General features: G+C 37.1%; 1 protein-coding gene across 4 annotated transcripts in view; it reads left to right on the top strand.

The window, feature by feature from the left end:
• EPHA6 (EPH receptor A6) overlaps positions 1–27,906 on the top strand; it is a 483,151-nt gene that overhangs the window by 419,659 nt on the left and 35,586 nt on the right. For all 4 annotated transcript variants that reach the window (XM_088533416.1, XM_088533408.1, XM_088533399.1 and 1 more), the window contains one exon: positions 7,140–7,349. In XM_088533416.1, coding sequence (XP_088389542.1) covers positions 7,140–7,349 — 210 coding nt within the window. The remainder of the gene's footprint in view (positions 1–7,139; positions 7,350–27,906) is intronic.

Below are 27,906 nucleotides of genomic sequence, written 5' to 3'. Positions count from 1 at the left end.
TATCTGCACCCAGAGAGGAAACAACATTAAAGCTCATAGCTAATGCTCCTTCTTTTGCTTTCACATGCAGCATCCATGTGCACTTCTATTTATCAGAGACATGTTACTTTCCTGGTAGGATAAAGGTAGCATTTTAGTATATTTTGCAGCAAAATCCTGCTTTAAAATATGACTCAATAAAAAAGAAGGCCTGTACTGGAGAATGCCGATACAGATTTTTTTTTCCCAGAACCAAAAACCACTCCCAAAACTGAGCGGTTAGAAACTGAGTTTAAATTAACTTTCTAGTGAAACGAAAAGCAGACTGTATTCACATGACTCAAGGTTAGACTGGAAAGCTGGTATTATTGATGACACAGAGAAAATATTTGTTCGCAATAACTTTTTATCCTGTTAAGAGGAGGTAGAAGACAATATTTTTAATAGTGCTGTGAGGTCATTTACAAATGGTTATTTTTTTTAATCATTGTTGATGACCTTCCTACTCTACAAGAAGAAGGGCATCACAAACAACTGTCTTGTACTTAAAGCCAGAAAGAATTCCATAGTTAATTTAAAAAATAAACTTCTAGTGTTTCAATGTGCCCTTGATCTGTGAGGTTTTGTGGATAATACATGAGAAACCAGGAGATTAGAACAGGGCCAATATAGACTTGTCTTTAAAAAGAAGAGAAAAGAGAACCCAGGAAATTACAGGCCAGTCAGCTTAATGTCAACTGCTGTAACATTTCTGGAACAAATTATTTTTAAAAAAAAGCACCTTAAAGATAACAATGTGATAAGTATGAGCCAACATGGATTTGTTGAGAACAAATTATGTCAAACAGCCTGGTTTCCCTTTGTAACAGGGTTACAGGCTTTGTGGATACAGGAGAAGCAGCTGATACCGTAAGTCTTGATACCATAAAGCCTTTAGTAAGGCTTTAAAACTGTGTCACGTGAGATCTTTGTGAGCAACTAGAGAAATGTGGTCTTGATGAAACTTCCACATGAGGATGCGCTGCTGGCTGCATAGTGTGTGGACAGAGCGGGCTTTGGATAGAAAGATACATGAAGCAGGGCTCTTCTGCAGTACATGTTTCCCCATGCTTCTGGATCCTTCCAAGTTAATTGGAAAAAATGGATATAGAGACTATGGTAGGCTAGTGATGTGCTGTGCTGTGAAAATGTCAGATACCAGACCGGAGCCTAGAAACAGGAATGTTCTCTACAAAGTACTTGAAGTGACCCTTTGCCTATGGGTCACATTGGCATGGCCTGACTGCTGTGTCTAATTTGGGGCCATAACACTTCAAGAGACATATGAAATAGCTGGGCAGAGTCCACAAGAGAATCAAGAAGGAATAGGTGTCATAAATAGGTGTCAGAAAAACATGCTGGGTATGACCTGGGATGAGGAGATGATCTAGATGCCTCTTCGTGTTCTGCAGTTCTTTGACAGATTTGCTCTAGTGATGTGCACCAAAGCAGGCTCTCTGGTTGTGCCAAACTGGGCCTTTATTTTCGCTATAGGAAAAGAAAACTGTCACAGATTGCAAGGCTGTTGTGCTATTCTGTCCAGGTTGAGTATGGCTATTGCACTGTAAGGGCACCTGTACAGTCTTGAAAAGATGAAGTATTTACTTGATGGAGCCAGGGAAGGGCTCCATCTGGCAACATTTTTCTTGATAGATGAAGCACAATGTACCTCTATAGTCCATTCCGATGATAGGATAATAACCCATATTTTTAATGCTTGAAGAGACACTTAGATTCCTGTCCTATGGGATCACTCAGTAGTATTTAAAAGGAACTAAAGTAATTTCAGTTTTATGTTTTATCAACTTGCTTGTTATTAATTGCATGAAGACATGTTAAGAGCTGATTAAAGAAAGAAATTGCTAGTTGGCATAAATCAGTAGCAGTAATAAAAATCAGAGTGCCCTCCACATGATAATATAAAGCATGAGTTATATTTCTAGGTAATAGTGAGTCGCAGCTTGAGCCTTGAAAGACTTACACTGATACAGTTCTAGCATTACTTTGTATGATAGAACAATAAAAATAAATAGATAGTAAAAACTAGATTATAACGCAACCAAAGAAACCAAATCAGTGAATATACTCTTGAGTTGTTTATATAAAATAAGATCTAAATCACCTGCACTAAAATATTTATACCTGGCAATTTTTATGTGTCTCTCAGAATACAAGGCACTAAAAGTGCTAAAATTTTCCTTTGCCCTATAGGTAAATAAAGAGATGAGGTCTGGAATAAATGCAAGTCAAGAAACGATACAGAGAATTTTACCCTCCGCACTTCCAGAAAGTTGTTTGATAGAAAAGGCAAAAAAAAAATCTTCTGAAAAAAGAACAGAATTCCCTAGGCATATAGAAAAGCACATATCTTATATAGGCTGCAGCTGAAAAGTAGAGAATAAAAAGTAACGAGAGAAACCCAAGAGAGAACTTATTTCTTTCTCCTCTGAAGCAACTAATGTTCTTCATTGACCTATTATACATCCATGCTGCTGAAAGATCTGTAACAGGATTAGGGTATTTCATGCATTCCAGTTTTCCAAGGCAAATAGTAGCTAAAAGGAAAACTACTTTCGAGGGCTTTAGAAGGGCTGCATTAATGCAATGCAAACTAGTCAGACATTGCATCTGTACTCAACTGATGAAAACAAAGTTATTTAGCAAAGTCATTAAAGCATGATTAAGGTTTGATGGGACAATATGATAAATATGGTAGGTCCACTGTGATCTGAATGCTGCCAGTATTGATTAACACCCTTAGCAGCCCAGTGGGAATCCTAGATAGGATGCATTTCACATATAAGGCATGGGAATCAGAATAAATCCTGGATAACAACTGCTATATCATTCAGATGAGTATTTTATGTTCCTCTAGGACCAGTAAGTGAAACAAGAAATAAAGGAAAGTTGCCAAAGGATTCGTTTGACTCCCCAGTGTATGTGGGGATTTACACATGCTGAAGATATGAGGCCAGATTCATACCTCGTATAATTTTACCAACTTAGCTGAATTTCCCAAGGGTTAAATTTGGCCAGCAGTATCTGACTGGTCAGCTTAAATCAGACAAGTATTTTGATACATGGGAAAATAATCATTTATATATTGCAAGGGAATACAGCTAGCAGAGACACCAAAGCAAAGAAACTAATTACAGGGAGAGTAGAGGTAGAGAAGATTGTTTTGCTGACAGGAAGAATCAAGCTGTTCCAACTATGAGGATCATAATGAAATGATATAAAACCAAGCGTGGGGAAGGGGCAGGAGAGAAGCTGCAGAACAGGATTTACAGAAGCTTATGGAGGAAGAAGGAGAACAGAATAAATTTGTAACTGCTTTGTTAGCAAGTGTGTCACCACTTTTTTAAAGGTGAGGGAAAGCTTGGGCTTTTTGTGTTGAGACAGAAGCTCAAAGAAGTTTGACGGAGAGAGAGAGAATGGCAAAAGCATGAGGGTGCTTTTAACTTAAACATTTCTGCTGTACTGGTAAGGCAAACAGTGAGATTTGGAAGGAATAGAAAGAGCTGTGTTTTATCAAGTCAGTCAAGCATTTGAAGAAGCATGAGTTAAAAAGAAAGAGCAAACATTTGTGATTTGAAGGGACAAAAGGTTAAGGGAAGTATTGCAGATGAGTCTGAGGTTTTGAGTCTAGGCAGCTAATGATGATGATGAGGAAGTAAAATCTAGAGGTTTGGGGGACTTTTTTTTTTTTCAAAAGTAAACCCTAGGTTCCTTGTTCCAAATTCATAACTCAACATTCAGCTAAAAAAAAAAAGTATCCATGAAGCATTGTGAAGACTATAAACTATACACAGCTCATTAAGGTTTGTGTAAATTGAGAAGATAGAATTATTAAGTAAAAAGTAAAACATGTAGTGCGGTTTCAACAGATGAAATGTTGGTTTGGACTCATATTCTTCCTTCATTAGAAGAGCCTTTAAGTAATTAGCAATATTCTCTTATGTCTCTTTCTACTTAATTGCTTGATAATTTTATTATTTTTATTATTTAAAAGATCTATTGCTGGTATGTTTTGGACTCTGAAAGGTTCCCCCTTCTTTTGGAAGAGGTCTGTAAAGAGGAGTCTAGTAGTCCTACAATAGGGTATTTCTATTTATTTACCATACCAGAGTCTTACTGTGGGCTTTACTCAAATACTGTCTGCAGAGCTAAGTGCTTACAGGTGGGTTTTATGGAGAGGGCAAAGCAGGAAGGGCTTGCAGGTGTGACAAGTCAGAGATGGGAAGGCTACAAAGCACTAAAAGACAGGCCCAGGGAATGTTATCAAGATGAAAAAAAAAAAAAAAAAAAAAAAGATTATTTGAGTCTGTTATCAATAGGTAATGTTAAAGATGTGTCAGTAAGTGTGCTTTGTTTGGAGATGTCTGTGGGCTGGCTCTCTTGTGTGGCCACTTGGAAGTATGCCTCCATAAATATGACTGTTCTTGGCCATACAAGACCATAGGGTGTTTTAGTGGATTGGGTTTGCTAGTTTCCTTTCTCTTGCTTTGTGATATGTTGGCTTAGGATAGATCTTTGAAGTCTAATCGAATGTCTACCATGTGTATCTCTTATCCCCTTTTTGACTTTTTTTTTTTCTTTCTGTTTTGTTTTTGTTCTGTTTTCATCTGGCATAATAATATTAACGAGTAAAAGTTAGGCTCTTCTGCCGACTGGATCAATAAGGGAATTGAAAGTGTTTCAAGATAATATGCAAGCTCCAAGAACTGCAGAATCTGCATCAGCTCTGCCTTTCCTGCTTGTTAAGTTTGTTTCCTTCTATTTATGTCTAACAAAGTTTAATGAAACAATAGTGATACTATTTTTTTCCTCTGATTTCTGTACAGGAAAATGACTTTTTCAATTTAGCAGCCTGTTATGTGCACCAAGTAATCAAGCGCAAAGCACTTCTTAATTGCCCCTGTAAAATGTCTATACTCCTGATTCAAGTATAGATATAATATCTTTTTAAAGATAGGTCTTGGTCTGGTACTGTGCCATCTCGGAAGGTGTATTAATAACATGAGGAGTAAGCAACATCAAACTTTTCCCAGTTTGGATCATCTTTTTTACATTAATTACAGCTGAGACCTCTGGAATAGGCTACCTTGATGAAATACGTTTCTATTCTTCGAGATTTTTTTCCTTCATCTGTAAGGTTTAGATTTACACCAAGAGATTTTTTTATCTGATACAGCAGAAATACTTCGATACAAAAAAAGGAAAGCAGTTTTGCTCCTGTGCTTCAATAGGTTCATTTGTTTAATACCTCTATGCAAAATTTCTCTCTTGGAGGTCTATTTTAAAGTCCTTAACCAATGGCTGTGAGTGCCTTGACTCTCAGCATCTAATCACTGTGATGATGCTTTCCATCAGCCATCAGCATAAGGGAAGCTTAGTTCTACCCTTCCTAGAGGAAGATGCATTAGTTTTAGTAGGGGCTGCTGTGGGACCTATTCAGTGGTTATTGGGAGCTGCAAAATCACATCGTCGTTTTTGTCTCAAAGAACTAAGTGTCTGCTGTGCACAAGATGTCCCCGCAAACGAAGGAGCACAAGGGATAACGGAGCTTTTGAGGGACCTTGCCAAAGTTTTCACTCACTGCTGGCATGTTGTTTAATGGTTATTTAACACATCAGGTGCAGCTCCTGCCAAAGCCATCAAATCATCAATTTTCACCAATTCACCATATTGGGTGAATAAGGTACTGCTAGGAACTGAAGAGGACATACATTTCTTTGTTATTTCTTTAAGTGCCTGTCTTGGTTAGCCTGTGTATAAGCCCCAGTTAGTGAATACTCACGGATACTCAGAAATACTTTACTAATCAGAGATTAATCGTATTTGTTTAATTCAGCTTATTGCTTTGTTAAATTTAGTGAAATTATTCTTAAATTCTCCTGGCAAAATCTGTGCAATTTACATGTGTGAACTAAGCCCCTGAAAATGCCCTGAGGCTGGTCAGGTTGCTACTGGTCAGAAAATGCCCTGAAGGCAGGTTACTGCTTTTAGGTAATCCAGAAGATGATGAAGGAAAAAGTGCAGACTTACCTTGCTTGCAGAGAAGAGTTGTTTTTGTTTGGCTGTTCCTGATAACATAAAAGCCTGGCTTGCTGAATAATCCATGAGGAGCTAAATATCTGCCATCTGAGGTCACAAAATACTGCTGCAAGCAGCTTGCTATAAAGGGTAGATGGAGCAGGCATAAAGCAGGCCAAGAGCCCTAATCAGATTTCTGAGTAGGTTCTCACTTGGTTGCCAGTGCCACAAAATCCAGTCACCTTCTGATCCTTTTATTAACTATTTGCAACATACAGAAGTTTTAATTTTCATTTTGCACATGGAGGACTGAGGTCTACTAAGAGTAACGAGATAGGCAAGCGTTACTCACAACATAATTCTTACTTAGATGTTTAATTCTAGTAGATTTCAACAGGAGTTAAGCAGCTTAATGCCTCTTCGGGTCTGAGCTTAAATGGCTTATTCCATCACCTAGGAGGACTGTGGAAAGGGCAGTCATATTGTTTTAATCTTAGTCCAAGTCTTCTGCTTTTTAGTCTGATCTCTGGAGATGATGTGCTGTTAGATGCAGTACAAACATGGGGTACAGCAGTCACTGCCACAAACGCAGTCCAGTTTACAAAGGAGGGGGATTATGGGGGAGAAGGAAGGAAAGAAAGAAAATAGTAAGAAAACAGCAGTATCTCATTCAGATAACCACGACTGCGGTAATTAAAGGAGCAGTTCTTATTTCCTGAAGGTGTGGAGTAAGAGATGATGAGAGAGGATTTTTTGTTGTTGTTTGTTGTCACTCTTATGTTACAAAAATTGAGTTTGGGAAAAATGTTTTTAGTAATAAGCTGAAGGATAAACGCCATTAAATGTTGTCAGTGGAAAGAATATGGAGTGTGTGGAATTGCTGAAGAAAGGGGGGATGAGCCATACAGTGAGAAATGGGATAGCTAGTGCTGCTGGACAAGTCAAGTAAAAATAAATAAATAAGTCATCAGTGGGTTGGCTGGCTTATAAATGCATTTTAAATACCAACTGTAGTGAATAGCACTGAAACGAGATTCATGAGAACTAGCTCTGTTCTTTGAACTTGCACTTTAACTTGTTTGCAGAAGCACGATGGCCACTTCACCGTCATCCAGCTGGTTGGCATGCTGCGTGGAATTGCCTCTGGCATGAAGTACCTCTCCGACATGGGATACGTGCACCGCGATCTGGCAGCCCGCAATATCTTGGTCAACAGTAACCTCATGTGTAAGGTCTCCGATTTTGGTTTGTCACGAGTGCTGGAGGATGACCCTGAAGCCGCTTACACAACAAGCGTAAGTTTCTCTTATCTAATTTGAACAGTGTATTGCCCTGTGCCAGCTATTTTTCTGTTATTGCAGTTTCACACTTATCTGTGCTCCAGGAGTGGTAGTTTGAATTGGCTGATTTTGTTCCACTATCAGTGCATGTGGATTGGTACCACTGTCAGTGTTTTATGGGAAGTTCTTCTGATTTTGTTTGGGTGAGTGGTTTATTACATCATCGTTGGTGAAAACTTCTAAGCAAATGAAAAAAAACATTAAGCAATGTTTAAAGCAGCTACAAGTGTGAGACTTTTCTATGCTTGAGTTTCCGTATCATTTCCAGTTTTTCTTTCCTTTTTTTCATTTCCAAATATATGATTTTTAAACCAGTGGGAGAAAATCTCAGTGATCACATTGTGAAAGGCTTTTTTTTTTTTAGTTATTATTATTTTTTTTTCCTCTCTCACTGAAAACAGCATGTGTCTGTGTTTTTTGTTTGTTTTGTTTGGTTTTTTAACTGGCTAATGCAACCTTAACTTCAAGTTTTAAGTCTCATCCCATTAATTCTTAAAATTCGTTATGCTGTGCCAGTAGACTGTTGTTATGAGAATGAGAGGCTTTTTTCTTTTTTTTATATATTTTTTTAGTTTTCCCCCTCTGAAGTGAAAAATTCCTGAACATGGAGGAGCTTGTTCAAATTTGACCTAGAAGAAATAAATAAACTGTATCTGCAGCATGATGGAAAATACGAAACTCAATATGTTGGTGTGCGCAAAAAAAAAAAAGCACTTCTTCATTAGAGCAAAATGTTCAATTACTTTTCTTTTTCAATTACCTCTTTATTACTGTAATGCTAAGAATCCAAGCTAAATATAATCTGATTTCAAGTAATGTTAATCTCTATCACTAACAGAAACTAAAATGACTTCAGAGCCAGGGCATGTTCTCATTAATATTCTCCCAAAATGCACAGGATTTGTATGCCCTCATGAGAGGGCCCAGTTCAGAATGCTAATAGAGATAATAAATTAGCATTAAATAATTTATTTCAACCTATTTCTCCAAAAATACTTTCTCTTTAAAAGATAATTTATGGTCAAAATGGGCAACTCATCTAATTTAACTGCACTGTAATAAGTACTTGCTTGTTCTGTTGACTTCAATATAACTACTGAAATCAGGTTACTCATTTTATTTTGTTTAAACCTGAAATGGGTGTTTTCAGAGAAATGTATCATGAATTTTCACCACTTTTTAGAACAAGAATGTTATGTAGAATTCAAGCGAACTAAAACAGACAGGTTTCTTTCTGTTTTAATGTTCAGACCAGCTCTCCTTCCCCCAGGAAAGAAACTTAATAGCTTCTTCATCTACAGAGGAGACTTGTCTAGTTCTCAAAACCTCTTTTGCTTCACACTGATGTGTGAGGATTGGAGGAAAAACCAACATTACGCTAGCTTAACAGTTTATTGCATGTTGGCTAAGCCTTGCTAATCATCCATGTGAGCTTGTTTAACTGGCAGCACATGCACATGCCCACAGCAAAAAGCAAACTAAATGACATTACTCAACATTGATTGTGCAGTGCTCGGCTGGTGGAAGGCACTGGAAACTGCAAAGCAGTTTTGCCCAATTAAATTCAGGAAAAACACCAAATGATATTTGAGGTTCTCAGCAATTATCTATCCTGTAAGTTTTTATTGGATACTGAACAATTGGTTTCTCCCAGTAGCTAGTGCCTCCCTTTTTTGTTGTGGCTAGAGCTGCTTTTCATGAGGAAATTCTACTCCTTTAAGGCAGAAACATTTCATGGAATTATATCTGTGTCAACAGGACAAGTTTTTGATGAAGCACTTGCTATTTTTGTATCGGTTCACCTGGCTGGTTAATGTGAGGGTCTGCAAGCCGAGGCAGCTGTTGTAGGAAGGTCACCTCGAAGCCAGTGCCCTCCATTCTCCAAGGCTGCAACCACAGGCCGAAGCAGAAAATCCCCCCAAAAATCTGCTTTGTCTCCTCTGGTCCTTGAGAATTTGGTTTCCCTGATCCCTGAATGCTCCAGACCCTGTTCTGCATTGTGCTCACTCTGTATGATCTGGCAAAAAACAGGTTTTCCCTGGGTTGCTCTTCCTTACCATATCCTCTACCCTGTGAGTCTTGTTGCTCATGAGCAGGTTAAATATGTTTCTCCCTTTAGGGACCTGATTAGCCCAGTCACTTTTAAAAAAGGTGGCAGAGTACAGTGATAAGGAGGGAAAAAGGAGGAAGGGTGTAAATGTCTGTCATAGTGGCTATGGAGAACTCTGAAGGAGTTCATTCTTCAAGCAGGCTTTCACATTAATGAAAGAGAATAAAACCCCACACGGGAAAGGGAACACGTCATCCTTTTCCTGCTTTCACTGTCCGTAACACCACAGGCATTTCTTCCAACCATTTTTTCTTTCTGTGGTAAGTAAAAAGGTAAAAGAAGTCACCGATCAGCACCTTACTGGTCAGGAAATGAATAACTTTGTGATTCCATTCAGATGTCAGGAGGAAACCAATCTCTCCCGAACATATAGGAATTTATCAGTCGTGATTTGATGCCTGGCAAAACTTGACAAGCCTAAACTCTACCTGTGTGGTTATTGAAGAGAATTATGAGCTCAGTGTTTTGCCCATTACAAGTAATAAATATTCTTCCGTAGGCAGGAAACTGTTCACTAGCAGAACCTGCTGGTGCTTTCACCTAATTCATGACATTCACAGAAAGGAAGTACTCCAGGATTTCTTCTTGGGGAGACATGCAGCATGTTTACTGTTTAACTAATAACTCAAAATAGTGCAAGAATGCTCCATTACCTGATATTCTGGGAGAATTTGTGAACACTTTCCGGCATCAGGCCACATGTTGTTACTAGACCTTTTACAGAGTATATATATTCAGTTTAATTTCATACTGTGTTTTTGCCTCATGAAGTGTAAGCCGTCAATGCCTTTACTAAAATGCTGTGCTCTTAGAATTGAAGTTTACCCCTGCAGAGATATTTTTGGTAACTACTAAGTTACCTAAGACTAGAAGAAATCTGTGTAGTTGATCAGCATATTGCATAGTATTCTTCTTAGGCTTATGTTTACTTAATCTATCTATCTATCTCCTGATACACTACTCTGCCAGTCTTCAGAGGAAATCTTGATTTGTTTTTTTGTTTTGTTTTGGTTTTTTTGTCGTTGTTGTATTCCTGGTGCTAGAAATGGATAGGTACAATTGGGTATTTCCTTTGGCTAAAAACATCTACAAAAGAAAAAATAACCAATTGAAAGCTGAAGAATTGGGTTTTCTTTCACCATATCTGTTGTGTGGGCCTCAACAGTGAGTATATCTATTTCCAGAGATGTAAAAATAGTGAAATGAAGCAAAAAATAAGTGAAATATTGTAAAACTTGTGTCCTTTAACAAAACAGGTTGTATCCTCCCCAAAATAACCCAAGAAGTCGTTTTACCTTTTGAGCTTCCATGTCTCTGCAGGCACAGCCTTAAGTCATAGGGAGTCTTTTGTCATCTTTTGCCTTGTCCTCCTGTTGTCACCCAGTATGTGCACTTTCATCTTGACCCGCTGGCCTAGGGCAGGTGTTTTGTTCTGACTATTGGCACATCTTTTCACAGACAGGGCATTAAAAAAATGCAGTCTGAAGAAAAAGCAAAGGGAGGTTTTGGAAGGAGATCACCTAGAAAATTATTACGATCCAGGTTTACGCTGAAACACTAGTTAGGAAAAGAATCAACTAACAGTGATGAAACACTTGAATGCCCCACATACCGTGACTTAAAGTCAGTATGTTTCCCAAGAACTTGGGGCTGTGACATTACTGATCAAAGTAATAATATAATTTCAGAGTAGGTGGAGGAATTAAGACCTAACAACAGCCAACTTACAATCTTTTGTGTTTCAGATTGATCAGGAAAGATGATGCAACTTCTGAGATAACTGATTAGTGTGTTTCTTTCCATGGAGACAAAATTTTCATTTTTACTAGTGGTTTCCAAGGTAACTGTAGCTCATAAAAAGACATTTCAAGTATATAAACAACCATTCCTGTCAGTACAGAGAACATCTAGGCTCCTGTATCCCTGGTTTCAGATAGACTACATTATATGACGTGGATTCATTTTCTCTAAAATATGGTCAGGATTCAGCTACTTTTAGAACAGAACTATGAGCTTTCAGGAAAACCTTGTATGTGTAGCAAAATGTGTTCGGACATGTAAATTGAACAGAATACATGGCATTACTGCAGAAAGGACTAAAGTGGTATTTCTGTTAATGGCGATACCTTAATATACTGCTTTAAAACTTATTTTAGTGAGATAAAAAGCTGCTGCAGACTGAAATATGTGTTACATAAAGAAATACATTCCAGTTTGTTCTTTCTTACCAGCTTTATTTCTCAATTCAACCTAAATATAGTTAAGTCTTTTTCCATAATACTACCTAAAGAATTGAATTATTGCCTTGACTTCACTGGATCACCTGATGCACTTCCTAGGTCTTATCCTACTCAGAACAGTTAGATAAAATACCCTGTCCAGGCAGATTTCAAGTTTATTAGTTTCATGAGAGGAGCAAAACAGATAATCTATATAAATACCAGCAAATAGCAAAACGTCTTGGGGATCAGGAATCAGACTTAGCTCAGTATTTTCATGTCATTAGTTTTAAAACTTCTATATGTCAAGACTGTTTTCTTGTTTTAGCACATGATTTCTGGAGATGGGAAGAAAAAAGCCTAATTTGCTAAAAAGTGAATTAAGGCACAAATGATTTCTCTAGTTATTTTGGGATGTCAACTCATAGTTTCTAGAGTCCTTGAGTGCTAAGCAATTTGCCTAGACATTTTCTTTAAGAATCAGCTTAATCAGAGACAATGGAGTAAATTGGCTATTGGCAGGTGTTTAGGAAAACAATAAAAAAGAAGCTGTATACCGGAAAAGGTCCATATTAAGCCAATTTCTTGAACACTAATTGTCACCATAAGGTTGAGCACAGTTATTGCCAACTAGTTAATTACATATACACCATAGAACTAATGCATTTTGACATGGCCAAAGTGAGAGAAATGCACAGATAGCAGGGTGCACATCATCTCTTGCGCTCTGAAAATAGGCAGGTGTTGTGGACTCTCACCAAGCACTTCTCTGGATAGTTTTTTGAATTTGATTTCACTAATGACAGCTGCAAAAATAAGTGGCGCTTTCTTTTTTTTCCTCTTCTTACTGGGCCCTTGGAAGAAGAAGGAATTGTCCCTCGGGTTGAGCTTTGCCACTGTATCTATGAAGCTGGAGCTGGCTATGGTTACCTTTCCCCCTGAATATTCAGTTGGCTCCTGAAGTAAAACCCTAATGAAACTGCAGGACCATTTGTGAACTTCACCTTTCTCCATCTTTACGAAACAGCCTTGCTTTCTTCCCGCAGTTTGTCTTCACTAGCATCTAAAAGGGGGTGGTGGGTATTCCCTTAACTGATAGTCCAAGTCATCCTTGCAGCTCGTGGTGTGGTTCTATGGTCTGGCATCTCCAAACGGAAAATGAGCCTTCAAACCTTAATGCCAATAGTAAAACAGACCCTCCTCTCTCTGCAGTACCTTCCTCCTCACATCCCCGTTCAGCCTGAAAATCCCCTTTGTTTTTCCCTCCTGTTGGCTCTAGAGCCAAGCAGCAGTTGCAGGATATATGCGGAGTGCAATAAGTCGGTGTTTTATAGGGTGACAATTTAGTGGGATGTGAGTGGAATGAAAAAGGAAGGACAACTCTTCCATTACTGTGTGCTACCTACATTTCCATTATGAAGAGGTAAATACTTAGCATTTTTGGTCATAGAAAAAATATATTGCAGTCGTAGCCCAGCTTTGACTAATGGGACATATGCTCAAGCTTTCAGGAAACCTTTAAACCAGAAGTTGCACCTTTTCAGGGATTAGGTTATAATATTGTGGCCCAAACTGGAGATGCAGAGCTCAGCAGGAGCTTGAGGTCTTGCCTTTTTGAGGCAAAATGATATCATCACCTTATCGGACTACTGTGCCCTTGTGGAAGGTCACAACTCTCACGTAATTTTGGGATCCAGCAGCCATATCTCTGCATAGACCACGTGTCACCCCTCGCAGTTGAGTGTCAGCCTGCTGAGTGCTGTGGGTTGCTTTTAACAACAGTAAAGCAGTAGGAATGACTCCAGTGTGACCCTGGTGCTAATGCATAATGCTAATGCATTATTTTCCAGGAGCTCGTTTCTCAGAGCATGAGTCAGGAGTGTGCTAATGTGTTCAGTCTGTGCTGGGGCATGGGAGATGTAGTGACTAGTTTTGAAAAGTGTCATGGGATGAGAATCAAGTGGTGCCGAGATGAATCTCATTCCCATGAGTTGCCCGCTTGCATCAGCGTAGCGGATCTGCTCCCTGCTCTGGGAGGAAGCGCAGGGACCAAGGCACTACCTTCACCCACACTGTCCTCCACGTGTTGGCCCAGACAGCAATGAAATGTGCTCTGGTTATGGTTGAGAATACATGGCTAAAGAGTAGAGGAACAGCCTCTGGAATCGGTGTCTTGCAGAAAAGTCGGGCTGTCTTTTGGAGTCTAAAGGTAGTTGTGGCTGCCTTTAATGAGTAACTACTAATAGAAATTAGTAGAATTTCTGTCTATTAGAGAAAGTACCAAGCATACTCATTCAGCGATGTGGTATTGGCCCCTTTTTGATTTGTTCTTATCTTCAGGGATGAGTAAATATGTGATTTTTTTTTTCAAAATATAAATGTTAAATATTTTCATCTATCTGCTCTTTTAAAAATTGTGGTTCAGCTTTTATCCATCTGTCCTCCCAAGGTTGCTTAAGTGATTTCCTGGTTTGTTTGCCCCTCCTGAAACAAAAATGGCTACAAAATATAGCTCAGACTAGAACAAAATCAGACCCTTTGGAGAAAGATCCAAGGACAAGAAACTAAGCCATGAATATAAAATTCCATTCCCTTTCCACGCATTTTGTCTGATTTTATTCCTTCTGAGTATTCTCTTCACTGTAACAGTTGTCATTTAAGTTCTGAGAATGTAGGGAGAAAAACAAAACACATTTAAATTTGCATGTAAACGTGCAGAAAATCAGAAGGAGCTTAATTCAGAGAGATTTCTAGATATAATGATTGAATTTAATTGAAAAACTTATTATATTAACACTAACATCCCTGCTCCTTTTTTCCTCATGCCACGTAGGGACTCAAATATATTTTTGGTAGGGAAACATAGTTGGAAATTGCATATTTCACTCTTATTCATGCTCAAAATAACTGTGTTCATAAACTCCACACAAGCATGTCCTAACATCTTGACAGTAAAAAGAGACTTTTTGCATTTTATTATCAATGTGAATTTCAAAGCATTATCCCATCTCTTGTCATAATGTAAAGTTAATTTCCAATAATAAGAAGAAAATGTGCTAGAGGTGGCTGCTTCTTGGAGATTTGAAAGCTCTGCCGTTTCATTAGTCTGGATTTCAACTTCTTGACACCTCCTGATTTTATATTAGCAAATTGGGTAAGAAAATTCTACATGTATGTGCCTTACTGCTTTTCAAATTGGATTTCTAATAATCTGTTAGTATGTTTATGAGAACAGAACTGCACATTTCCAAATGAATGCAAGTGAGATGGAAGTATGCGTTTGTGGTAGGATTGAAAATGATCCACTTACAGTCCTAAAGTGCCAGCGCTCTTAAGGCGTAGTGACATATAGAAGATAAATGATGAATCTGCTTATGCTGTTAGTGATTGCATTTTTTTTTCTTGATAAAATATTATGTGGGACTAATTCTGTTGCAGTGATTTTCCATCATCTCCAATGCATAGATTTCTGAAATTTAGATACAAATGTGGTAAGAAATTATCTATTTGTGGCTTTTTTGTATAGTGCATTGAACTTTTCTTTTCTTTTCTTTTTGAATTCAACTCATGATGGCAGCTCTGGTAAGAAAAGGCATAGCGGTTGGGGTTGCAAAAGGTATTCCAACAATCAGAAAAGATCTGGATAGCTCTGACTTAATCCCATTCAAAGCAGTGAAGCAGTCTCTGGCCCAGAGGATTAACTGAACCTCGTACCTGCTGCCTGGGTCTTCAAGAAGAGAACCCACGTCTCCCCTAGAGAACCCACGTCCATGAGCCTTATGTGTAGCCTAACAATCTGGCTGACACAATCGCTGGCAACACACTGTGTTGAATCATGGATGGCCCATGTCTGGAATGTGCACCTGCCATATTTTCTAAACTAGAAAAATAAGGAAGGATGGATTCAACTAAGGTAAATGTTGGGGAATTCAAAACTTTTAAGGATGGGAAATAGTTTTATCATACCATGTGTAATTAAACTATGGATACTACAACACTGAGTGCTTGGCACATTTACACCCAGATTTAAACAAGACTTAAAATGGATTGAATGTTTGTAAGAAGAAATAAAATCCAGTTACTACTATCAATAATAATTTTAAAGAGATATGAAGCCTCATATTTCAGGCTAAGACTATTAGAGAGAACAGGAAGAAAGCAAATACAAAAGGGGGAAGTAGAAGAGTGCAGATTATTTTCAGGCTTTTATACCTTCCCCTAAAACAGCTGATACTGTCCACTGTCACTGCCTTTTAGATTAGATCACCTCGGGGCTGACTCACCACAGTCGTTTCTGTACTTCAAACAGCAAGAGTAATTAACCACTGGAACAAGCTATCTGTGGGCACGCAGGAATCTTTTGTCTTTAAAAGTCCTTGAATCAAGGTAGTGTGCCTTTTTAAAAAATAAGTCATAACCCTTGCAGAAGGGACTGTGCAGAAGTTGCACAGTAAAACTCTATGCCTTGTGCTATATTGATGCAAAATAAATCCTTTCGATCTGAAGATTTTTTTTTAATAAGGTTTTACTTTAAAGCAACTATTTTAATTCTATTTAATCTTTAATTCTTCCAAGAGCATTCACTGATGAAAGTGATGATAAAATGTGACTGTGGGAATTGCAATTCAAATGGAAGCATGGTTGTATGGTGAGGTACAATCCAAGAGAAAGACTCTGGGAATAGTTTTAAGAAATGGATATAGAGTGGTAAAAACAGGAAAACAGGATAAGCATGTACATCTGTGGAATTTACCAGCATCTTATGTGGTGCTGTGGTGTTAATGAGGCTTAATACAGAATGTTGGGCAAAATTAACAAAAATTAGCGAAGCTACCTTTTCTAGGTGAAATGACTGGGGCAAACACTTCTTTGCTGATACCAGTTCAGAAGAAAAAGAAACTGGGCAGATCTTCATGATCTCCTTGGACCACAGCCAGTGCACTGGGAGGTCATGAAATGGAACTGAGGACAGAACTAAACTATCCAACGCTCATGGGAGTTTTCACATAGTTTGGCTGTAACCAAAAGCTGGCAATAATAGAAGTAAATGAAAAGCATCATACCAAGAGCTTTTTCTAAGCCAACATGGAATATTGTAAAGATTAAATGAGATAGTTACTTCAACTGTATTTTAAATGCTAGGATTAAATGTTATTTTGAATGTAATTTAATGTTAGGATGCTGATTTTGAAATGGATTTGAACTGAAATAAATGAGGTTTTGTTACACTACAGTGTGGTGATATGATTAATCCTTTCAAAAAAAATGTGATCTCTACTTTATCTTCAAAGGCAATTTTTTTTTTCCTACTCTCATATTTTTCCGCAGTACTGAGTTTTTGGCTTTGCTTTGTAGATGTCGCGCCCTGTTAGGGCAATAATAACTGACTTTATTTTTTAATTCAGATATAGAGCAGCTCTAAATAAAAATTGTGTCATCAAAAGCCAGGTTAGGTTTCATAGAGCACAGTGTATTTATTTCATTTTTTGGTTTTAGGTTCAAGATAGATTTGTAGGAAATAATTTATATACCTTACTGCAGGCCCTATGGCTGTCTATGTTTAAAAATATACCTTGTGGGTTGCAATTTATTCACCTAAGCTCCATTTGCAAGAGGTACTGATATGTTTAATGGGTTTGAAACCAAACAGTTTCTCAGAGGGTATGTGACTAGCTGGAGGCATGAAGCCCCTACATGATATGCTACCTGTACAAATGAAGAATTTTGTGAACAGACCCGTTGTGGTGTTAACCCTCCCGTGGCAGAGTTGGTTTTGTGCACAGCTTAGTTGGTCTTGGGAGGGAACACAGAAGAAGTATAAAGAGAGATATACTCTCTTTATAAATATAAAGAGAGATTACATTTTAGAAAGAAAGCAAGGAGAATCTAGCAAGCTCTGAAGTTGCAAGCCTTTGTTAAATTGCAGTTCATGAACATACAGTTATCTTCAGGTCATTTAATAGTCTGCTGATTGTCATTTATCTCTGTAAATAGTTGTCATTGTGTCTGCATAAATCTGCAGGTTCTTTTTTTTTTTTTTTTTTTTTCCCTCCAGACAACTTATACTTGAATTGTGTAAATGTAATAAATATCCTTCTATTTTCAGAAATATAACTCACGTTGCTTCTGGTGAACTGATGGTCTCGTTAGTCCTTTGGAAAGCAGAGACAGGGTTTGTTTCTCTGTAGCACTTAAATTATACCTACCATTGCATAAGGAGAAAATGATTAATATGTTTTACTTCCACTGTAGCTTGAATGAAGTACTTATTCATAGTGATTATTCATCAAGTGTGTCAAAGCACGGTTTTAACGTCATCGAAGTTAGTGTTGTATAATTAACTGGTAGAGCATCTAGAAATTTATTTTGAAAAAGTAATCATTCCATACTTGTAATTATAACTAGTCAAATAGGAAGGAAAATTGTACCTACGCTCCTGTTTTATCAAAGGTTTATCTCGGTGTTATCTCGTGATCATGACTATTGAGAAGCTTCTGCATAAGATGCAATACTTGTATCGAGCCTACACAGATAGGCATTGCTGTTTGGGTGAAAATTATCTATGTGAGGATAAAGATTAAAAAGTCAGTGCACTTGAATATCATTTAGGAAGTAATAGTTAAATGAATCTCAAAAAGATACAGTTAATGTTTTCAAAAGCCCTGAGAAGTGGAAAAGGCTCCTTTCAGAGGGACCTGAGAGCTTTAGGAGACTCTCCTGTTTTGCACTAATCTCCTCCAAACTCGTTTTTTGGAAGCTGCTCCTTCAGTAAAGACTCCATGCAAGTACTTGTACTATAAGCATTTGCAGTATTTTACTGTTAATTCCTCATACTGTTGACAGATTTTTTTTTAATATAAAAATATTAATCTATTTTAAAATACATCTGGTTTTAGCATGCATGTGAAGCTTGACTGCTTGCATTTGTAATTGTTGAACTTTAATTTATTAATCAGAATTGCCATTTTCATGTAATAATTACTGAAGTTGTTGTAAACATGCAGAACATACTTATATACTTTCAGCAGGATTTCCATTCAGTTGTAACTATAATATCCACCCTTAGGATTAAAAATGTAGTGCTGCCATAAAACCAAGGTTCTTGCCTTATTGCTAATTATGTGAATGAAAATAATCATAGATGCCAGTTTTGTGAGGTTATTGCTACTAATGTTTCACATAGGCATAATTTCATTGTGTACTAAGTTTGCTTAATATTTTAATATTCAAAGTATTGACCAAGATGTAGTGTATCCATGTTAAATGTATTATACCAAAACTTAGCTGGAAGTGCAGCTCGTGAGCTTAAAGTCAGTTCCTTATGGTCAGAGCTGTTTTATACTCTGTGAGATAAGAGCTGACACTAATGACTTTAAGGTAATAACATTCTGATATGTAGAACAAGCAGAACAACATGATGAAATCTTTAAAAAGAATGTCATTTAGTCACATGCCTTTTTTTTTTTCTTCCTTCCTTCTCTCCTCTCTCACTTGAAATTTTAAAGGTGGGTTAAGAAGCAGAATTTGTTCACTCTGTTCCCTAAAGGTCAGAATAGGTGAGTGAATAAATACCATTCAGCACCGGTGATCCAAGCAGTTCATCTCCAACCTAATATAATATTGTAATTTAGCTGTTGTTATGTGTAAGAGAGTAAGATCTGGATGATTTTTGATATTCATCTGTTGAAACATTCCCCATGTGAATTTATGATCCACATTAAATACTGTTGTAAAAAGCAACTTCTCTGCAGAGAGCAATATAAAACTTCTGGGCTGCAACTGTGAAGCAGTTGACTTCACCAGAGTCTTGTAATGCTTCAAATTAAATATTGACATATTCCACGGCAGGATGAAATCCCTTTGCATTATGTCCTTGAGTATAGTCAAAGGAACTTTTGAATCCAGTCCCATATAACAATAATTTAAAAGATGTCATGAGAATTGATTAGTTAAAAGTAGTTAGTCATTAGGACACAGTTAAATGCATATTCAAAGTTCATAGGAACGGAATCTTGAGAGAAGGCTCTGACTGTTTCTTCAGATACTATAGGAGTTTATTTCTGTCACAATTCTATATATTTTTTTATGCTTTCACTGTGTTTTGCACTTAACATGCTATCTGAGTGGGAGAGCAAATAATCATGACACCAGAAGAGACTAAAAACACTAGGCAATATGCTAGACTGTGCTGCAGTCTTAAAATTCTTCATAGAATTGAGAGTTCCTGTGTAATAAATATCCCAGATATTTAGAGGCATCTGTTTTTTTCCTGATTTTAGTCTGTTTCCTTGAGGAATTATCCCACACCATATTTGTGTCTTGATGGCTACTCCTGAGCTTCCTGATATCCCCTGATTATCAATTTTTATAAAATTAGAGAGACACATTAAAATTTCAAAGACACTATTTATGTTCTAATTTCATGAAAATAAATAGTAGCATAGAAAAGAGAAAGCACTTTTAATTTAGCAAGGACTTAACCTTCATTGAAAAAAAAATCAACCTTGAAGATAGTAATCTGGAGAACACTAAGGTTCCTTTAGTTATTTTTTTTTACATGAGGACGAGTGATAAATAAGCAAAGGAGGCAATCAAGAGGCAAAATATATAAACAAAAACATCTTGCAGGAATGTAAAGGAGCGATGAAGGCCTGACCTGACACTTCTGAAAGTAAGGAGAGTTAGTATTATTTTTGGTTTTACTTTTGTTATAAATAAATGCTTGCTCAAGGCAGGCACAAAGAAAGGAAGTAGCAGGGAGGTTTCTGGAAAACACATCCTTATTATGGAGATGTTGAAGTGCAGTCCATACAATTTTTATAAAAATGAATGAGGAGACTCTGCTTGGATGGGGAACAGTTTAAGGAAAATTGAGGGGTAGCCATGTTCTGAGCTGTGGTCTTTTGGAATATGAGTAAATAGGTTATTTTTGTCAAAGAGAATCAGTTGTATGTTCATGTTCCTCTAGCACCTAATTTATTATTGCCTCAAAATGTTTAACATATGCTTACAAAAGAGGTGAAAAAAAGCAATACTAGTCTTTCATAGCTGATGAGAAAAACTAAAAGTTTGTGGGTTTTTAGCACTTACTCTGTAAAATTACAAGATTCTAGACTGACACTTGATAGAAGTCATAGGCTTTTCATTTTCAAGCATGTACCCTTCAAAAAACTCCAGGTAATTTCCCAGTCAAAGATGGTATCAAGTTATTGCCTGGCTGAGTACTACAACTGTTTGCTTCTGTGGCTAATATTGCACAGGGTAGTTCTCTGGTTCTCATCGTGCTGAAGCCACCGTTTCGGTATTAACTTCAGCTGGAACAAGTAAGCCCAAAACATGTGTGTGTGTCACATGCTTCTAAATCTGCTTGTGCAGAAAATTCTATTTCTAAAATTGCTAATTCAAACAGTGCAATACTCTATAGTCTCCTCTACATGATATCAAAGTTACTGTAAGTGGGTTTCTGTAATTACAGAAGGAGGTTTCTGTGCCCGGAGATGTGCATGTGCTGAATTTCATTCATTTTTGTATTACTGTAACAGGAAATGTTACCTTAGTAGGAAAGAAGACTGACCCAGTTATTAGCCTAAATCAATCCACACTGACAACCAGAATATACAGTGCCCATGTAGGAACTGCAACTCAGGCTGAATCAGAAGGATAACTATAGAAAGATAAATTATTAACAGTTGCTTGTTGCTTATGACTTGATTTGTCTACAGAAATGAAATATTATTTCAATCACCCAAAAGCCCTAGAGAGTCTTGCTTAAACATTTTCTATATTTATCAGATTTCCCATACTTTGAAATGGTAAACTTACCCTTTTAGTCTCATTGTTTGGCAGATTTTTAAGACAGCAACAACTAGCTCTGCTTTGAATTCTTTTCAGTGCCTACTGGGGGTAGGAGTGATTCACAGCTTATTATCACAGAGCTTTCCTTTAACCAGAATGCTCCTGGAATATTGCAGCACAGCAGCTGTCTGTCTTAAAGGTGTGTTAGACCTGGGTTTGCATGAGTCTGATAAATCTGGGTCAGAAATGATAGTCTTTGCTCAGTACTTATTCAGGCAAAATTCCCACTGGTTTCAATAGGAGTTTTGCCTGACTAAGCACTGTGGGATTTTGCCCTTGGTATCTAAAATATTTGATCTGTTCTTTGCACTTTGGGAGTATTCTGGAAACAAATTACAAGTGTTGTCCTTGACTGCCCCTCTGTGGCTGTATCAACTTGGATTTAAAATGTGATAAAACTTTCCATCTGTCTTCTGATATTATGTATATTTTAATTCTGAGTTTTTTTAAATGAAAAAGATCCTTTTAAAATATTTACAGTAATGAGAAATCTATGAGCAGTGTTTCTTTATATTCCTGCATTTTTATATGTGTATATATATTCTGGATTGCTTGCTCCCTTTCTTTCTGCTCTAGAGCTTCAGCATTTTGTTTTCAGTTATGCTAGTATGGAAAACAAAACCTTTTCTATTGAAAAAAAAAAAACCCTTTTCATTTTCTTTTTTTCTTATAGGATATTTGACAGGTTCTGGTCACTGCCTATTATATATGGGTCTTTTGGTTCACAGTTTAATGCTCACTGAGTGAATTTCTGAAGGTTAGAACCAACAACGAAAAAAAAAAAGTTAAGTTATAGTTGGGATGATTGGTTGAGTAATGAATGAACTTCAGCGCTTTCGTGAAACAACATTTTCTTCCATGGAAGTCATTAGATGCACATTTCTTCATGAGATCAATGTTTGGAGAAAAATAAGAAAAGGACATGAACAACAAAAAAATAAAGACATGAAATCATGTGAAGGAAGTAACTCTGTTATTAATATGGGCATGCCTACTGCCTTGATTTTCTTTTCTTTTTTTTTTTTTTTTTTCCTAAACTGAGCTTGTGAGTACTTTGAGGATAGACTTCTTATCTTCTCCTGCAAAATGATACATCAATGACTGCACCTATGTTGTTACTCTAATTTCTTGCTGCCTATGGCTTTCCCCTGTCAGTGCATTACACAATTCCTTTTTCCATTTTCCCTTTCAAGCTATCGTGTTTTATATCAGACCCTCTGACCGGAACGATCACATTTTTTCATGAGATGATCTGCCTTTTGTTTAAATTCCCATTTGAGCATACATATTGAGATTGTAATGTGAACCTGTTTGATAAAAAGGCACTGTCCCTACTTCTCTACTTAAAAACACACACACAGAAAAAAAGCCACTGCAGGGCAAATCTCAGAATGAATGTGTTGCTCATGTCTTTAGAGCCTTTCTTATCCTTACTCTGGCTAAATAGCTCCCAAATCTGTGGTGGTTCTACTGAAATAAATGGTTGTAGTCAGGGATAAGCTGTGATTCAACAGGAGCAATTAGCTTGAGCATATAGGCTTTTTCTCTAACTGTAGCACTCTGCCCATATAGAAGTCTATTTGGTAAACAGTGAGATGTACTCAGAGGAAAACATACCAGATCCCTTTTCCTGAGCAGTAAGTAGTTCAGTACCAGTGCTGAGGAAGCTTGGTAACAGTATTGCAACCGTTGAGAAATATATACATGTTTCTGTATGTAAATTCATCTGCAATAAGACATGCAGTGAACTCTAGGAAAACTTTATTTTAGCCTCCATGCCTAAGCACTTAGTTCAGCATCTTTAGCAGTGTTAAGGTTATGCTTAAGATATTTTAAAATTCAGAGAGGCCTTTCAGTATAGATATACTCAAAAATTACAGAAGTGGTACTATTGATTAAAGCCTTAGGCAGATCGTCTTGGTTCATATGTCTTTTCTCCTAGAGAAATAAGGAATGCATCAGTTGGCTGCACATTTGTGTTGCTGACTAAACCCTGTAGCTGTTCCTTCATTTGGCGTGTTAAGCTTCTAAAATACTTAACGCACACTAGGTTGTTTATGTAATTTTTCAGCAAATTATTAATGACGTTGTTACTAACTTAGTAAGTTTTATCTGACCTTTAGGAACCCTCTGCAGCCTTTAACAAACTAGAGTGCAATTGATACGGTTAATACAATTGTTAAAATACAGCTTTAAGTAGTTGCTCTTGTCTTTGCTTCTTTGCCTGTCCCTAGGCTGGGTCCAATTCTTGACATAACATTCTTGGGCATAAATGTCTGACTAATCTTTTCCTTAGAAGTTTAGTAGTTCTTTGCAAGAAATCAAATAATTCAACTGCATGTTGAAAGCAAGCAGTTTTATGTGCTAGGACGATAGGTTGCCCAGGATACTTATTTTTCAAATGTGCAGATGTTGATGATGAATGGAAACACGTTCCCAAGAGTTTAGAGAGCCAGTGTGTATCTGTCTTGATTAACAATTACTTCAGTCTTGCTACTCTAAATGAAAAGAATATACTGTCTACTGTTCTGCATTTTACTAAGGAGTTATTAAGTTGTTTTCAAACATATGCAGCTGTAAAATGAGGGTGAAGTCAACATGCAATCCTTCAAAGCATCTAGGCATATCGAGGAAGCCTGTTATAGCGTTTCTTGTGATGAACACCACATGACTACCTATTTAATTCTAGCCTTTCTTAATTTTTGAGCACTTGAATACACAGTCTTAGTAAAGCTTGTTTTATTGAGTTTGCAGTGTATTAAGTAATACAAAATAATAATGCTTTGGAAAGCTATTTTGGAGAAGAATGGAGGCAGGACTGCAGGAGCTTCTCTCAGCCTTAGGATCGAGTAGCTGCTTTGTAGCCTTGTCAAAATGGGACTTCATTCCTTGGGCTCATCTTGAAAGCTCTTGGTCGTCTCCTGCAGCTCCCGCTAGAGTAAGCAAACGTTATTTCTGCTGATGCTTTTTAGTAATGTCCTATCAGTGAGGCAAATCCCATGGACTAGGTATCCTGCTTCTCAACAAAAGCTGTGCACTACGTTACTTTGTATTGTGGACGTGCTGATGCAAGGTATTCCCAGTGAAAACAAGAAGGCACGCTTACTACCGTATACATGAATTATGTTATTTGTTAGAAGCAAGACATTTCCTAGACTAGATCTTTTATTGGGAAGATTGAAAAACTTTTGGAGATCTCTGTAGTCTCTTGATCAAATTCCCTTTGTTCATAGCACAGCAATGTAACAGCCAGAGGAGGAATGGGGAAAGAGAGCAGAGAGAGAGATGCACCTAATAGCTGTGAGTACGGAGAAGAATATATATAATTATTTCAGTTTTGTTACTGAACTTTACTCAGTTCATAGAATAAAGGAAAAACTCTACCTCACAACGGACCGTAAATTATTTAGCAAAAGTAATGCATGCTGTATGTACAGACTTTCTTTTCAAAGTCTTTTCTAAATGGGAGTTGCAAAGGTTCAGGAAATTATTCTACTCATAAAGTATTTAGCAGACCTGCTATATTCTTGAAAGAAATATATTGAGATCCATAGCTTCAGTAAATTGTTGAGGTTTTTAACGTGTGGTTGGTTCTTACCAATGGCATATATAACATCCAATCTCCATCAGAAACAAAAGCATAGGTAGCATCTGTTTCTTGATTAGGAGAGGAGAATGAGATCTTTCTATGCAGAAATGCAGTTTGGCATTGTGTCTTCCACAGAATAGTAGTGTCACCTAGTTATGCATAGGTATTAGTCACATGCAGCTTCATTTGACATACAGGGATATCACAATACCCTGCAAAATATGCTAATGTCAATAGAATTTCTTTTGGATCCAAAATCATAAACTTTCCACCTTTCAGAGCTTTACCATTAAGTGGGAGGAAAAAAGTTGATAGGACACTGCATCAACCAGGACTTTAGGCAAATGTGTCTTCCACTTCCCCGAAGAATGTCCAAAGAATAAAAGCTCAAAGAGAAAAAGAAAATATGTATATATATATGTGTGTGTGTGTATATAGAAAACAGAGTGATTAATATTTACATGGAGAAAAACTTACAGTAGAGGAAATGACAAAGTAGAACTTGAGAAAGGTTTATACACAGTTCTTGCTGTTTGCTGTGTCCTTGCAGGTAGATCTTGCTCCTGGGCTACGTTGAGTCACTCATTGACTTTATGAATGGCACCAACGTCCTCTCCCCTCAGGGAAGTCCTCTCTTTCATTTCTGGTGTTTGTCTGCCTCCCCTCAGTGCATGCATTGCAGCTCCACACCAGCCTCCAGCTGTTTCTCGGCTGCCACATCTTGTCTTCTCCCAAAACATCTCTCTCTGAGCAGGGACAGTAGTTCCCCAAGCAAAGGAGCCCAATCAGAAGTAAAAAACATCCGTAATGCAGCCCCTCTTGTGGGGCTTCCGCATCACTTTTCCATGGGAAATGACTGAAAGTAAAAATAATTCAAAGCAAAGATATTTTTCATATGAATCAGTTGTCTTATTTCTACATCATCTCATAGATGATTAGTAATTTATTTAATTACTAGTTTTAATTAATTATTATTACCCTTTCTCCTGAATGAATGGTTTGGGAAGGAGCTCAGAGAGCACAACCTTGAAGCTCTGTAGCTTCCTGGAAGCATACTGCTTTGTGTTAAGTTATAGATGAATGTAGAGCCAAGTTCTTATTCAAAGGCATATAGATTTGGTTATAGGAACCCATTTATATTAATAAATCTGTTATTACCTTTACTATCATACCTGTTACTACAATTATCTGTTATTATGATTTAGCAATATTATGTTAAAAAAAATAGTTACTGCATTTTTGACAAGAGTTTTTTGTCCTGTGTTGAAAGATTTTTCACAAAGGAAGTCACAGAAAAAGACAATAAAAGTGACACTAGAAGTCTTTTTTTTTTTTTTTTGTAGTGTGATGCCTTTGGAATTTGCTCCTGTATCTATCTGTCATTACCTGACCTATGTTTTTCCTATGTCCTACATATCCAGTCACTTCAGAAATTATGTTTCACTGCTGCAGATGGTGGTTATGTTTCAGCAAAATGTACTTTCATCCATAGCTAAGGTATACACATGAGAATTCGTGTTATGTGGGCAGCTTGTTTCCAAGTTATTCCAAAGGAAATATTTTGCTTCCTGACAGATAGTTGCAGGGCTGTGGGGATTGTTGCTTGGGACACTTTTTGTCCTTTTGCATGTCATTTGTCATTTTTCCTTTTTGCTTGGTATCGTTAGCCAGGATAGGGTGGCTGGTACTTGTGGGAGAATGCTAAGCCTTACATGCCACTTAACAGCAAAATTTAAGATTCGACTGACTGTTCTGAAAGTGTTTCTCCATTGTAAAAATGGCTTGCCTCCTGTTTATACCTTCATCTCCTGTTTATACCTTTTCCTTTTTTTTTTTTCCTTTTCTTTTTTTTTTTCTTCTTTCTTTTGCGAAGGTCCCTGGAACTCTCTCAGTTCAGCTTAGCATTTTGACCAGGTATATGTGATATGGCTCTAATCAGAGTGGCATACTACAACGCAAGCTGTATTTTCTCTCTGTGAAGTATCTGTTCCTAGTGCTGATCACATTGCAGATAAAGTTATGCATTATGAGATGTTTAGATAAAAGGAAGAAGAAACCTCTTGCTGATGTAATTTTTTATGTAGCATTTTGTATAATCAATATTGTAGTGCTCCTCAGTGATTAACATGGAAGCATAAAGATCTGATATTAAAGGTTTGATATTTTTACAGGGCAACATAACACCATCCCCTGTAACACAAATGCAATATAATGTCAATGTTTTTCAATATTGTCCTGAGTTTTTGCAGTTAGGCTTCTGTCTGTAGTGCGTCACATTTCCCCTGGCTTTGTGTAAACTTGTTTGTAGCCAGTAGTAAAGGCAGTAGTAAAAGATATTTATACTAGCCACCTACACATCAATTGATGCTTTTTGGTAATCTATGCAGTGTAAAAAATGTACAAAACACACATGAGGTCATAAGTAAAGATCTGTTTGTCATACCAAAGAGTCTTTGAAATAAAAGAAGACTTTAGAGTAGACTTTAAAAGTTCTAGTTAAAAGATATCTTATGTCAATAGCAATAGCAGCATAGCACTGCTGAATTTGTGCATATAGATTTAATTGCAGCAATAATTAGGATTCCATAGTCTCACTTGTCACCCTCACTTGTCAGCCACTGTGATTTTTTTTTCTTTTTTTTTCTTTTGGGAAGATTCAACTCTTGGAATAGTTGTAGGATTGAAATTCTAATGCATTTTTCTAGCTGTCATAACTTTGAAATTTATCCCTGAAAGATT

This window comes from Tinamus guttatus, unplaced genomic scaffold (assembly GCF_059628265.1).
Source record: "Tinamus guttatus ecotype Peru unplaced genomic scaffold, ASM5962826v1 Tinamus_guttatus_pri_ptg000035l, whole genome shotgun sequence".
Lineage (NCBI taxonomy): Eukaryota > Metazoa > Chordata > Aves > Tinamiformes > Tinamidae > Tinamus > Tinamus guttatus.
This window is presented reverse-complemented; position numbering and strand designations above follow the sequence as displayed.